This window comes from Podarcis pityusensis, assembly GCF_964106645.2.
Source record: "Podarcis pityusensis genome assembly, chromosome: 3".
NCBI lineage: Eukaryota > Metazoa > Chordata > Lepidosauria > Squamata > Lacertidae > Podarcis > Podarcis pityusensis.
The window spans coordinates 108,154,408-108,168,499 of NC_138026.1; the positions used below are offsets into that span (position 1 = coordinate 108,154,408).

The window sequence follows — 14,092 nt, forward strand, 5'->3', positions numbered from 1 at the left end:
ACCAACAGGGTGAGCAGGAGAGAGAACAAATCAAGATGTGGACCCCCTGAGGCCTAGCCTGCAGCCGTTGAGGGGAGAGTCAGACAGGGAGTCATTTGTCAGCCAGGAAGCTCCTGACAAGACTTTCCAAACAAGGTCAGAGGACTGTAAAGGTAAAGGTACCCCTGCCCGTACGGGCCAGTCGTGTCCGACTCTAGGGTTGTGCGCCCATCTCACTTAAGAGGCTGGGGGCCAGCGCTGTCCGGAGACACTTCCGGGTCACGTGGCCAGCGTGACGAAGCTGCTCTGGCGAGCCAGCACCAGCGCAGCACACAGAAACGCCGTTTACCTTCCCGCTATAAAGCGGTACCTATTTATCTACTTACACTTAAGGGTGGTTTCGAACTGCTAGGTGGGCAGGAGCTGGGACCGAAAGACAGGAGCTCACCACGCTGCGGGGATTCGAACCGCCAACCATGCGATCGGCAAGCCCTAGGCACTGAGGTTTTACCCACAGCACCACCCGCGTCCCATAATAATGAAGACTAATACTGCAGTAGTTTCTATTAGCCATTAATTAGTCATTTTAGGTAGGTGCATTCATTGCTTTGTTTATAACTCCTGCAAAACTTGTTTAGACCATTCTTCCCAGACAAGTAATCTTAATACGTAACATTATTTTATTTAAAATTGGTAATACCAGGCAAGAGTTGCCCAAATGAAGCCTGCCGTTGGAAGCCTTGCTCAAGGGTTTCTGCTTGTGCAATGGGGCTTTCACTCCTTCCCCTTCAAACTGGCTTGGGGGTGTTCCAGAAACGCCCCCAGAACAGCTCACAGGAGGAGGAAAAGCCGATATGTTTGCGCAGACAGAACGTCTGTAATACCACAACGTTGAATTCCACCCAATGGTCCATCGCACTCACCACAGCTACTTCTAAGATTGCTGGGCTGATCTAGTGGCCAAAGTGAGCTGCAAGTCTGGATGCCCTTGGATGGAATTGCAACTCAACCCTACTATGTCCTCACTAGGTGGCCTTGGACAGGACACTTTCTCACAGCCTCAATCTCCCCATCTGCAACATGGGGGATAACAAGGGAAGTTTTTAATGTTTGATGTATTATAGTATTTTAATATTTTTTTTGGAAGCCGCCCAGAGTGGCTGGGGAAGCCCAGCCAGATGGGCGGGGTATAAATAATAAATTATTATTATTATTATAACAATACTGATTTACCTTGTTGCAAGGATGACAATAGTGCCATGCATGTGAAGCATGTTGGATGCTTAAAGGTTTTTTTTTTACACATCCTAAGCATCTAAGCTTCTCAGAGTAAACATATAGCCTTATTGACCAGGGCTCGCGCTCTCTCTCTCTCTCTCTCTCTCTCTCTCTCTCTCTCTCTCTCATTTGCTTTTCTGTTTTATCTCATCGTCAGCACATACTATAAAAATAAAAAAAATCCTTCCAGTAGCACCTTTAAGACCAACTAAGTTAGTTCTTGGTATGAGCTTTCGTGTGCAAGCACACTTCTTCAGATACACTGAAACAGAAGTTGCCAGATCCTTCTATATAGTGAGAAGGTGGGGAGGGGTATTACTCAGAAGGGTGGTGGGAATGGGAGATTGGCAGATAGCTGGGATGAGCCTGCTGACGACTCTTAACGACTGTAATGGGTCTTACAGGAAAAGGCAAGGGGTGAGAAGGTGAGAAATGGCTTAGTCATGTATAATGGGATAAGAATCCAATGTCTTTGTTCAAACCAGGTTTCTCCATGGTTTTAAGTTTGGTAATGAGTTGCAATTCAGCAGCTTCTCTTTCCAGTCTATTTCTGAAATTCCTTTGTAGTAAAACAGCTACTTTGAGATCTTGTATAGAATGTCCTGGGAGATTAAAGTGTTCTCCTACTGGTTTCTCTGTTTTGTGATTCTTGATGTCAGATTTATGTCCATTTATTCTTTGGCGTAAGGTTTGGCCTGTTTGTCCAATATAGAGAGCTGAAGGACACTGTTGGCATTTGATGCCATACACAATGTTAGATGATGAGCAATTGAATAGTCCCGAGATGGTATGTGTGATGTTGTTGGGGCCAGTAATGGTGTTGTCCGGGTGTATGTGGCAGCAAAGTTGGCATCTGGGTTTATTGCAGGCTCTGGTGCCAGTGTCCGTGTTAAGTCTGGTTGTAGTATTATTGTGGGTTAGGAGTTGTTTAAGATTGGGTGGCTGTCTGTAGGCAATGAAAGGTCTTCCTCCCAGAGCTTGAGAAAGAGAACTGTCATTGTCCAGGAGAGGTTGTAGATCTCTGATGATGCGTTGTACTGTTTTAACTTGGGAGCTGTATGTGATGACTAGAGGTGTTCTGTTATTTTCTTTTTTGGGTCTGTCTTGCAGCAAGTTCTCTCTGGGTATAAGTCTGGCTCTGCTGATCTGTTGTCTAACTTCATCTGCTGGGTATTTTAGTTCTGAAAAGGTTTGCTGTAGATCTCTTAGGTGAGAGTCTCTGTCTGTAGAATTGGAACAGATGCGGCTGTAACGTAGTGCCTGGCTATATACAATGGACTGTTTGGTATGTTTGGGATGGTAGCTAGAGGCATGTAGATATGTTTGTCGGTAGTGCCTGGCTATATACAATGGACTGTTTGGTATGTTTGGGATGTTAGCTAGAGGCATGTAGATATGTTTGTCGGTAGTGCCTGGCTATATACAATGGACTGTTTGGTATGTTTGGGATGGTAGCTAGAGGCATGTAGATATGTTTGTCGGTAGTGCCTGGCTATATACAATGGACTGTTTGGTATGTTTGGGATGGTAGCTAGAGGCATGTAGATATGTTTGTCGGTAGTGCCTGGCTATATACAATGGACTGTTTGGTATGTTTGAGCCGCATGACCAACACGGCTACCTATCTGTAACTGGAACCATGGAAGGCACCACATTGAGCCGCATGACCAACACGGCTACCTATCTGTAACTGGAACCATGGAAGGCACCACATTGAGCCGCATGACCAACACGGCTACCTATCTGTAACTGGAACCATGGAAGGCACCACATTGAGCCGCATGACCAACACGGCTACCTATCTGTAACTGGAACCATGGAAGGCACCACATTGAGCCGCATGACCAACACGGCTACCTATCTGTAACTGGAACCATGGAAGGCACCACATTGAGCCGCATGACCAATACGGCTACCTATCTGTAACTGGAACCATGGAAGGCACCACATTGAGCCGCATGACCAACACGGCTACCTATCTGTAACTAGCACATACTATGTTACAGCCATACATAAAATAATAGAAAAAAGATAGCATAGGTATAAAACAAAAACATATGATAGTAATAATAATGTATCTAAATTCTTCCAAGATTATTTAAATCCCCTATATCTTAAATTATACTTCCCTTCCGCTCTTTCCATGGTTTCCTATCTACTATCCTTTCTACTGCGTTTTCTTATTCTACTAATTTGTTTTCATTACCTTACATAATCTCCCGTTATAACATCTAATGCTGAGTATTTTTTCAGCCCGTTATGATTGTTTCCTCGTTATAAGACCCCCCCCCAATATAATTAATATATAACATCCAATCCGCTTTCAGTCTCGGGGCCTTATACTTCTTAGTAAACAGGCTGCACATTGTACCTTTGCATCTCTCCCCCCCCCCCGTACTTCACACTACGCACTGAACAGGGGGAAGCTCCATGAAACTGCAGGTCATTGTCTAACTAGATCAAGTTGGGTTGCCCTGTGGCCCTCCATCAGCACCAGCCAGCATGGACCAATGGTCAGGGAATGATGGGAGTTGGAGTCCAGCAGGACATGGAAGGCCACAGGCCTTCCAGGCCCCCACAGGCTCTAGGTTCTTTTTATTCTTTTTCTCCACTCCATTCGAAATTGTATATGCGTCTACAATATCTCCCTGACCCTGGCTTGCCTCTTCATCTTTTTCATACAGGATTGTGGTTGGGATACCGCCTTGAAGAACTGCCAGTCAGCCACTCAGGTTACACATGGCTCAGATCTGATCTGGCAGGCTGAGGGGGCTGGGGAGGGATCTATACTGCACAGCAATTCTGCACATCCCCAGACAAAATGGCCGTCCACGAACTACCCGCATGGAAACTTCTACAAAGGCACAAACAAATGGCGACCATTGACTTGGTGATAGCAACAATGGAATGCAGGCATCCACTAAAATGTCAAGGGACATTTAGATATGCTCACCCTACCAAAACAAAGCAAAAAAAGAGGGAGGGGGAGGAGAAATCTGGGATGGTTCATTAGGAAACATCATTGTTCCTGCGCGACGAGAAGGCTTCTTAAGGCCTCAGCGTGGCACCGGACTGTGAAGTCGCCAGTGACAATATATTAACATTATGCACAAGCGTAGCAAATTATCAGCCTCTCTGCCCATTGCTTGTCTGAGTAATGGAATGTCTGCAGCCAGCAGGAAAGATGAAGTTGTCCTGCTGTCCTCTAGAGCAATGCTTGAATGATGTGGGGCTGCCTTGGCAAGTGTAAAAAGAGAGACTACCCTGGGCATCATTACTTTTTAAATTTGCTGCACGTTGCGATTCGAGAGAGAGAAGGAGAAGTTGGTGAGTGGAAAAGAAAAGAAGAAATCCAGTTTGTTTGGCGTGGAGAAGGCCTGTTTTCATGTCCGTGAAACCTAATCGGCTGGAAAGTTGTTGTGGATACAACTCCAGGGTAGTTCTTCCATTTTCCAAAAACGAAAAAACAAAAACCCAGGATAAACTGCATGGGCTTGGGGAGAAGGAGCAACGCAGCGGAAACACAGAATCATAGAATAGTAGAGCTGCAACCCCTCACAATGTAGGAACCTCAGCTAAAGCATCCATGACAGAAATACTGAAAACGCAGCAGGAAAAGAGCTGGAAGTGTGCTGATGAAGACTGCAGTGATTTTTATATGGAATATGCATCAACGAGTCCCTTTTTATCTAGGAGAGTACAGTGGTACCTCAGGTTAAGAACTTAATTCGTTCTGGAGGCCCGTTCTTAACCTGAAACTGTTATTAACCTGAGGCACCATTTTAGCTAATGGGGCCTCCTGCTGCTGCTGCGACGCTGCCATGTGATTTCTGTTCTCATCCTGAAGCAAAGTTTTTAACCTGAGGTACTATTTCTGGGTTAGTGGAGTCTGTAACCTGAAGCGTCTGTAACCCGAGGTACCACTGTAATCATTTCCCAGGGCCAGGGTTTGCTAAAGCAGTTTTTTTTAATTACTACACAGTATTGGGTAGGATTCAGACTTCACCTTCCATGGAATGGAAAGCTTTTGATCCTGTAGACAGATCCTTTGGTCAGAGACAGATTTTCCCACCCTCACGGCTCCCAGCACCAATTCCTACATTGCTCTGGAAGATCCCATGACTGTCTAGAATAGTGTTAGTAGCCACTGTGCTACAGTGGTTAGAGTGTCAAACTAGGGCTTGGGAGACCAGGGTTCAAATCCCCACTTAGCCATGAAGCTCACTGGGTGACCTTGGGCCAGTCACTGCCTCTCAGCTTAACCAACCTCCCAGGGTTGTTGTGGGGATTGAAGAGGGGAGGGGAGAAAAAAGGTGGGAAATAAATGCAATGCAATGCAATAAAATAAGTGCTGGAGGCTAAAGAGGGAGGGGGAAATCATAAAAGGTCACCTCCTCAACCCTCAACACCACTCACTAGCAGGAGTGAAGGATCCAACCCAATATTAGTTTGTTTACATGAGCATCAAAACCCTTGTTTAAAGTTGGAGCTAGGTTAACACGAGCACATACACGGGCAAAAATAAAATAAATCCTATTGACCAGAGAGTACTTACATATCAACACGTTCAGAACTGAGCCCCAGGAAAGAATTTCTTTCAATCTTGTGTATGTTTATGTTGTCTTGGACGTCACTGAGATTTAAATAAAAAATACATTTCAAAAAAGGAAATTAAAACGCACCCTTTTGATGCCTTGTTGGCATACAAGGCATCAAACTTTCCTTGGTTTGGAAGATTTCTAATCCGCCTTTCAGTTCTAAGAGCAACATAAAATCTAATAAAGTCAAATACTGATACATCTGCAAGTAAGAAAAAAACAAATTATCTTCAATGTTTTGACGATGTTGAATGTTTACTGCGAGCTGCTTTGGGAACAGCTCATTGTGGAAAAGGAGCACATAAGTAAACTCAAATCAATCACTGCTGCCCTCCCATTGCTATTGCAGCAAGGGGAGCAGGAGCGGTGTTGCTATGGTCCAGCCATTGCCATATCGGTGGGGGCACCACCCCAAAGGACCCCTGAATCTTGTTGGGATGTTTCGTTCCACCTTAAGGAACAGGCATGATTGTTGTGTGTCACATGTCTGTTTACACTCCAGCACAGCTTGCTGGGAACTTCCATTTGCGTGTAGCTTTTGCTTTAGCTGTTTGCTTTGGACACGAAGGAGAGCAGACATGTTTCCTTTTGTCCTGATCTACGCTGAATAAACCTGCTTGTAAATATGCTCACACAGCCTCTCGTGCCACTTCTGTTTGTACAGCGTTTGCTCTGCTGAATAGCATGCTCAGTCTTCTAAAGCCTGGAGCCGCAGATTTATGCTGCACCAAGGACCAGAGGTCTTGGGAGAAAAGCAATGACAAACCTAGACAGCATCCTAAAAAGCAGAGACAACAAAGGTCCGTATAGTTAAAGCTATGGTTTTCCCAGTAGTGATGTATGGAAGTGAGAGCTGGACCATAAAGAAGGCTGATCATTGAAGAATTGATGCTTTTGAATTATGGTGCTGGAGGAGACTCTTGAGAGTCCCATGGACTGCAAGAAGATCAAACCTATCCATTCTGAAGGAAATCAGCCCTGAGTGCTCACTGGAAGGACAAATCCTGAAGCTGAGACTCCAATACTTTGGACACCTCATGCGAAGAGAAGACTCCCTGGAAAAAACCCTGATGCTGGGAAAGATGGAGGGCACAAGGAGAAGGGGACGACAGAGGACAAGATGGTTGGACAGTGTTCTCGAAGCTACCAGCATGAGTTTGACCAAACTGTGGGAGGCAGTGGAAGGCAGGAGTGCCTGGCATGCTCTGGTCCATGGGGTCACAAAGAGTTAGACACGACCAAAACGACTAAACAACAACAATAACAACGAAGGTTCACCTGGCACACTGGCTGGTGGGCTGGAGCCAGCTGGGGCCTGCCAATTGCCCCCGTTTCCTTGGATGCATGCCAACAAATCTGACCTCAAGGATCATGCATTCTTATGGATATACAGTATGGATTTGCAGCCCTCTTCAGGTGTTTTCTCTCCACTCAATCTCAGTCACACATAGAGAAGCAGATGGGCTAGCATCACCCTTTCCCAGTACTGTTGGGGAGGCTTGCCATACATCAGGAAAATTCCAGACTTGTCCTGGTTTTCAGGTGTAAAAATGGCGTGTGTGGTGGTGGTGGTGGGGAAGGATATTTTGCCAAATTGGCAAAACGTCAGGGGAAACCTGGATGTAACGTAGTAAACATTCAAAGACATCAAAACGTTGAAGATCATTGGTTTCTTTTTTACTTGCAGATGTTTCAATGCAAAATTCAGTGTGGAAATCTGGTTGAGATTTCCTCCAACAAACTTGAACTGATTCAGCTCTTGGCATGGACGAATTCAGTTTTAAATAATTCCGCCTCCCTCTTTCCTTCATGGGCAACCCAAGAAAAATGGTCAAAGCCCCAAAATATTAGAATAATCCAGTAAAAAACTTACAGCACAAACTTCACGGAAGAATGTATCTGATTAACGACGGGTAAATACATTATTGCAGTGTTTGATAGCAACCTAGAGGGAATAAGTAGATGTTGTTAGCACGTCTTTGAGGAAAACTAAAGAATAAGAAATGACTGAAATGAAATTGAGGAAGAAAAGTTGCAGGCAAATTTTTGTTATCTTCATTTTGTTATTCAGTATTTAGTTGTTGTCCCCCCCCCCCAATATTCCAAATTCTGGATAGTGTTTGATGTCTTCTATAACTCTGCTTACATGTTTTTCATGTGCAGGACATATTGCAGACATATTGCTTTATTTCCAATTGGTTCATGTCCTGTAGCTTCCTGCTAAAATCCTGCGATGTTGTTGTACCACACACAAGAGCACCTCTCCATACAACAATAATACAGTAATGCCGGGGAAGCATCACAGAGGAACTAATAAAGTAGAATGATGTGCAGATGATCCAGTATAAACCCACCACCAAGGTACTACTAAGGGATGTGGGTGGCGCTGTGGGTTAAACCACAGAGCCTAGGGCTTGCTGATCAGAAGGTCGGTGGTTCGAATCCCCGTGACGGGGTGAGCTCCCGTTGCTCGGTCCCAGCCCCTGCCAACCTAGCAGTTCGAAAGTACATCAAAGTGCAAGTAGATAAATAGGTACCACTCCGGCGGGAAGGTAAACGGAGTTTCCGTGAGCTGCTCTGGTTCGCCAGAAGTGGCTTAGTCATGCTGGCCACATGACCCGGAAGCTGTATGCCAGCTCCCTCGGCCAATAAAGTGAGATGAGTGCCGCAACCCCAGAGTCGACCACAACTGGACCTAATGGTCAGGGGTCCCTTTACCTTTTTAATGTACTACTATTGATATGTTGCTTTAAAAAGCAAATAAAACCCATGCCAGTTTGGAGGCGTCATATTAAAACTACAGTTCCCAGGGTTCCCCAGGCAGATGAAATTATGATAAACCCAGTTGAAGCCTTGGAAGAGGAAACTGCAGCCATCGTTTCAGAACTTTTGCTGTGCTTTATATACCAAAAGAAAAGCATCAAAGCAATTTAAGAAACATGCAATGCCCTTAGGCACCTAGAAGACTATTCAATATTGGAAGAAGGTAAGAAGATTCTGAGGGCAACAGGGCTCTTCCCCCTTGTGATTCCTAGCAATTGGCTGACAGTGGAGGTAAAACAAGGCTACGCCACGCAGGGGTCAAGAACGGCAGCGATAGAATAAAGGATGCATCATCTTCACGGCTGTGCTATGGCTATGATTCCAAAGTGCTTCTGACAGCACAAGGAAGAATCATCAGGTATTCATGTACAAATGTGAGCATCGATGCAATGCGTCAGCCAGTCCTAATGGCATTCTAGCTGACATCGGGATGAATGGAGCCGCCATTTCCATTGCAAAGTGAGCCCTCAAATAAGGTGTCTGTAATGCACGTTATCAAAACGTTCTGCAGAGTTTCAGCTGGGCCCTTCACAGTCTAATAAGGGTTCATTATCCTTCACATTTCCTATCCTCTGCATTTGCTTCACAGGAAAGCAGCATGCAAAGGAGGGATTGAGATTGCCGTTGCTGCGAGCGTGCGAAAGCTGATGAATCTCTGCAATCGTTATATATCAGAAGGAACAGCGATGGGCCTGATGTCTCATTCAGTATGGCTGGTCTTCCTGACTGTGCTTCGTGGGAGCAAAAGCATCACAGGAATCTTTCACTCAACATGGGGCTCAAACCCACGACTCTGAGATTAAGAGTCTCATGCTCTACTGACTGAGCCAAATGGCTGGAGCGGGATTGAACTTTGCCTTGTGGCTGCTGCACCTTTCCAGCTTTCTTTTGTAAAATTATCTGGCCGATTGGCTCTTCTGGCTCCTTAGCAGGACCTCTAGATAGTGCACAAAACAAATGAAATACAGTGGTACCTCTGGTTACATACACTTCAGGTTACAGACACGTCAGGTTACAGACTCCGCTAACCCAGAAATAGTACCTCGGGTTAAGAACTTTGCTTCAGGATGAGAACAGAAATCGTGTGGAGGCGACGCTGCAGCAGCAGGAGGCCCCATTAGCTAAAGTGGTGCTTCAGGTTAAGAACAGTTTCAGGTTAAGTATGGACCTCCGGAACGAATTAAGTACTTAACCTGAGTTACCACTGTACTGTGAAAATCCCTGAAACAAGAAGTAATCAGCTAGAAATATTATCTTATAGAAATAGACTAAATAATAAAAATCGAAAAGTTTAAAGAAAAAAATAGAAAAACCTAGATAGTGGCAGGGATGAAACTCAGGGGCATGCCTGGTCTACTTAGTTATTTTAAAGGGTGAGCCCAGTCTACATGGTTGTTATCATCTTGTGGTTTCAGTATTCATCTTGTCTTCTACTTGCACTGCGTTCTTATTGAACCTTTGACTTGCGTTAGGCGTATGTTTCCCTTTTCTTGACAATCTCTCAGAATGACGCCTTGTAACAGACTAACATGGCTTCCTCTGCATGTCAGCTTTGGTATAATAAGTGCAACCTGACTCATCGTGTCTTTAAACATTCTACGGTTTTGGGGGGAAAAGAGCTACAAGATTTTTCACTAAGGCCGGGTGGTTTGATCATATGAAGCCTCTGTTTGTCAGCTTCACCAGCTCCCACTTGAAGGCCAATTTAAAGTGCTGGCTTTAATCTTTAAAAAGACCTAAACAGCTCAGGGCCTGGTTGCCTTCTTTTCTGTTAGAGCGTTTATTAATTTTCCAATAAAAAACATCCAATTAACATATCAAATCATAATCCAATAAAAATAAAAAATCTAAAATAAAAAAAGATCCAATTGTCTTCCGAATTTTAATTCTGATTTTACGGCTTCCCACAGTCTGAACGTCAAAGCATCTCCAAATCTCAGTCCTGCCTCTCACGATGTTTCCATATTTCCATATCCGATTTTCCATATCCGATTGCCTTCTTTTCTATCCGGATATTAAGATCCTCTTTGGAAGACTTGCTCCAGTTCTCTCTGCCAAGTGAGGTTCATAAGCCCTGCTGGATCAGGCCAAAGACCTATCTAGTCCAGCATCCTGTTCTCACAGTGGCCAACTAGTCGCCAATGGGAATTCCATGGACAGGACCTGAGTGCAACAACAGAGCTTCACCTACTTGTGATTTCCATCTGCTGGCAATCAGAGTGGAGGCAGAACTCCGTTATCATAGCTAGTAGCAAATAAGGTTGTCAAAAGATTCCAGCCAAAATAGAAACGAGTGGATATTGACAATGTCCACTTATTTGTCCCGTGTCCAGAACAGAAATCAATCCAGCAAATGTGATCAGTAGATCAGCATTTGCCGGCATCGTTGCTTTCCGTCTGCAAATCGTATGTAAGTGATTATGTTTCTTTCCCCATTTTCATTGTGCTTCCTTCATCCTGATATGAATGGAATAATGCCATTTACAGAATTTACTCACACTATGTTATGTACGGTAATTACGCGATTATGTAATTTTGCTGCAGTAAGATGAAAAATGTAGTTTTGGGTGGAAGATGAACTGCAGCAGAACAGAAACAATGATGCATGTCTTTATGGTAGTGGCACCACCGTTATGGAATAGTCTTCTCAGGGATGCTCACTTGGTACTATTTTTGTGGCCTTTTCTGCACCAGGTGAAAAATTTCTGTTCATGTTGTTGTTTAGTCATTTAGTTGTGTCTGACTCTTCATGACCCAATGGACCAGAGCACGCCAGGCACTTCTGTCTTCCACTGCCTCCCGCAGTTTGGTCAAACTCATGCTGGTAGCTTCAAGAACACTGTCCAACCATCTCGTCCTCTGTCGTCCCCTTCTCCTTGTGCCCTCCATCTTTCCCAACATCAGGGTCTTTTCCAGGGAGTCTTCTCTTCTCATGAGGTGGCCAAAGTATTGGAGCCTCAGCTTCAGGATCTGTCCTTCCAGTGAGCACTCAGGGCTGATTTCCTTAGGAATGGATAGGTTTGATCTTCTTGCAGTCCATGGGACTTTCAAGAGTCTCCTCCAGCACCATAATTCAAAAGCACCAATTCTTTAGCGATCAGCCTTTTTTATGGTCCAGCTCTCACTTCCATACATCACTACTGGATTTCTGTTCATGAAAGCCTTCTAAACAACTTAAGTAACATGGCTAGGCTTCTCAGTTTTTTAATTTTTTAAAAAAAGGTGTGGTGTGTTTACATATAGGTTTTCTAACACACTTGTTTCTAAGGGCAGCACAGGGCAGGCCACTGCAGAGGAAACGTACGTAGCGTATGTCAGGCAGAAGGGCCATAGCTCAGCAGTAGAGATTCTGCCTTGCATGCAGAAGGTCTCAGGCCACTGAACCAGATGGGCCAAGGATCTGATTTCGGTATGAGGCTCTGTTCCAGAGCCTTTTCAGTAAAGTGGGCTGGAGCAGGCATGGCCAAACTTGGCCCTCCAGCTGTTTTGGGACTACAACTCCCATCATCCCTAGCTAACAGGACCAGTGGTCAGGGATGATGGGAATTGTAGTCCCAAAACAGCTGGAGGGCCACGTTTGGCCATGCCTGGGCTAGAGGAACAGAGAAAAGTGTTTAGAGAGTGATTCTTAGCAAGAGATGTTAATACAGTCATTGTTGACTTCTGTCGAGAGACAATGGAGCACGCTTCCGGGGCGAAGTCGAACCACTGCGTTAGCAGCACCAAAATGATCCCCCCGGGGCACAAGCCTATGCAATGTGTATGGAGGTCTTGGGCTGCCCAGATGACAAGACCCCCCCCCCCAGCCTTACTGATGTGGTCCAAAGGAAGGCAGAGCAATATGTCTGGCAGCAGCTTGGCTGCAGGAATTGCTGGAAGGGTTTACTCTTTAGCCTTTTATTCTCCCGAAGATATCCCACAAGGAGATTTAGGGTCAGAGTTTTCCTTCTCCTAGATGGGCTACCTTCCCAGGTTGACAAGCCCCATCTGCCCCTCACTCCCCTCTACAGCTTATGCAGAAACTGTCGTCTGGACCGTTGGACCCACTACAGTGGTACCTCGGGTTAAGAATTTAATTCATTCTGGAGGTCCGTTCTTAACCTGAAACTGTTCTTAACCTGAAGCACCACTTTAGCAGAATCCGTGACCAGGGAGAAGAGTCGGTGGAAGAAGATTGGAAGAAATTTAAAGATTACTTACAGAAATATTGCAAAATTAAAGAATGTTAGAGTGATGATGGATTGAAATTAAGTGGCTTCTAGCTGTACAGGCTTTAAAGTTATATATAGATCAAGATTAAGGATTAGGATTAAAAAGGTTAAAAGAATGGAAAATTGGCTTTTAATAGGTAAAAATTTAATGTTATATTATATTAAGATTAAGGATTGGGATTAAAAAGGAGGGAAAGGAATTGCTGGACAAACAAACTGAATTGGAATACAAAAGAGGGAGGTATGAGGAGGTCCAGGAAATAAGTAAATCTAAAAGTAGTGATGAAAAGATGGAATTGTTTTTAACTGTTTTTTCTTTTTTCTTTTTGTATTTTGTATTGTGTATTTTTCTTTTTATTTTTAAATTCTTTTTTTTAATTGATGTGTCTCTTTTCATGTGAAACTTTAATAAATATCATTTAAAAAAAATAATGAAGCACCACTTTAGCTAATCGGGCCTCCTGCTGCCACCGTGCCACCGGAGCACGATTTCTGTTCGCATCCTGAAGCAAAGTTCTTAACCCGAGGTACTATTTCTGGGTTAGCCAGAGTCTGTAACCTGAAGCATCTGTAACCTGAAGCACCTGTAACCCGAGGTACCACTGTACTGGCCTTATCCGTTCAATCTGCCAAAGCCGCTCTTCACATGTAGGGGCAGTCCCTAACTCAACAAGGGTTTGAGACCCGTTGGCTACCTCACCTGGTTCAGCCGGCCAGTTGAAGCCATTCGCAGGGTGTAGCCGCTGTCACATGCTGACAGCTTCTAGGAGCCACAGGCGAGAGCTGAGTGGACAAACTCCCACAGAAGGAGCACAACGTGTCACCCCCCCCACCAGAGGTACTACCCCTCCCCTAACACCCTGGTTAAAACATATTCACAAGAATAACCAATATGTTAAGAGCCAGTGTCAGTGTTCCAGGGGATGTTGTTTTTCAATCTATTTTCTCTTTTTGAATTTGAATTGTATATCTGAGGATGAGAGTGGAAGAGATAACAATGGTGGTTTCAGGGCATTCTGGCGTCTCGATTACAAATGCAAAGTAATTTTGGAAACAAAAAGAGTCCAGTGGTGTGATCTGAAAAGGCAAAGATATATTATCCCAGCAGACAATGCCTCCATTTACTCTTTTCCTCTAATGAGGCTTGTATCTGTGAAAAGGGCAGCAAGTTACCATTTGGAAACAGATTTGCATCCACTCAGG

At 44.5% G+C, this 14,092-nt stretch overlaps 1 protein-coding gene across 3 annotated transcripts in view; it reads right to left on the reverse strand.

Annotated features, from left to right (window-relative positions):
* Positions 1-14,092, reverse strand: part of FSHR (follicle stimulating hormone receptor) — an 88,623-nt gene that overhangs the window by 20,091 nt on the left and 54,440 nt on the right. For all 3 annotated transcript variants that reach the window (XR_013984774.1, XM_081000961.1, XM_081000962.1), the window contains 2 exons: positions 7,729-7,800; positions 5,813-5,890 (listed from right to left, as the gene is read on the reverse strand). Coding sequence is in view for 2 of the 3 variants with exons in the window: in XM_081000961.1 (XP_080857087.1) it covers positions 5,813-5,890; positions 7,729-7,800 (150 nt within the window). In the remaining variant the exon portion in view is untranslated. The remainder of the gene's footprint in view (positions 1-5,812; positions 5,891-7,728; positions 7,801-14,092) is intronic.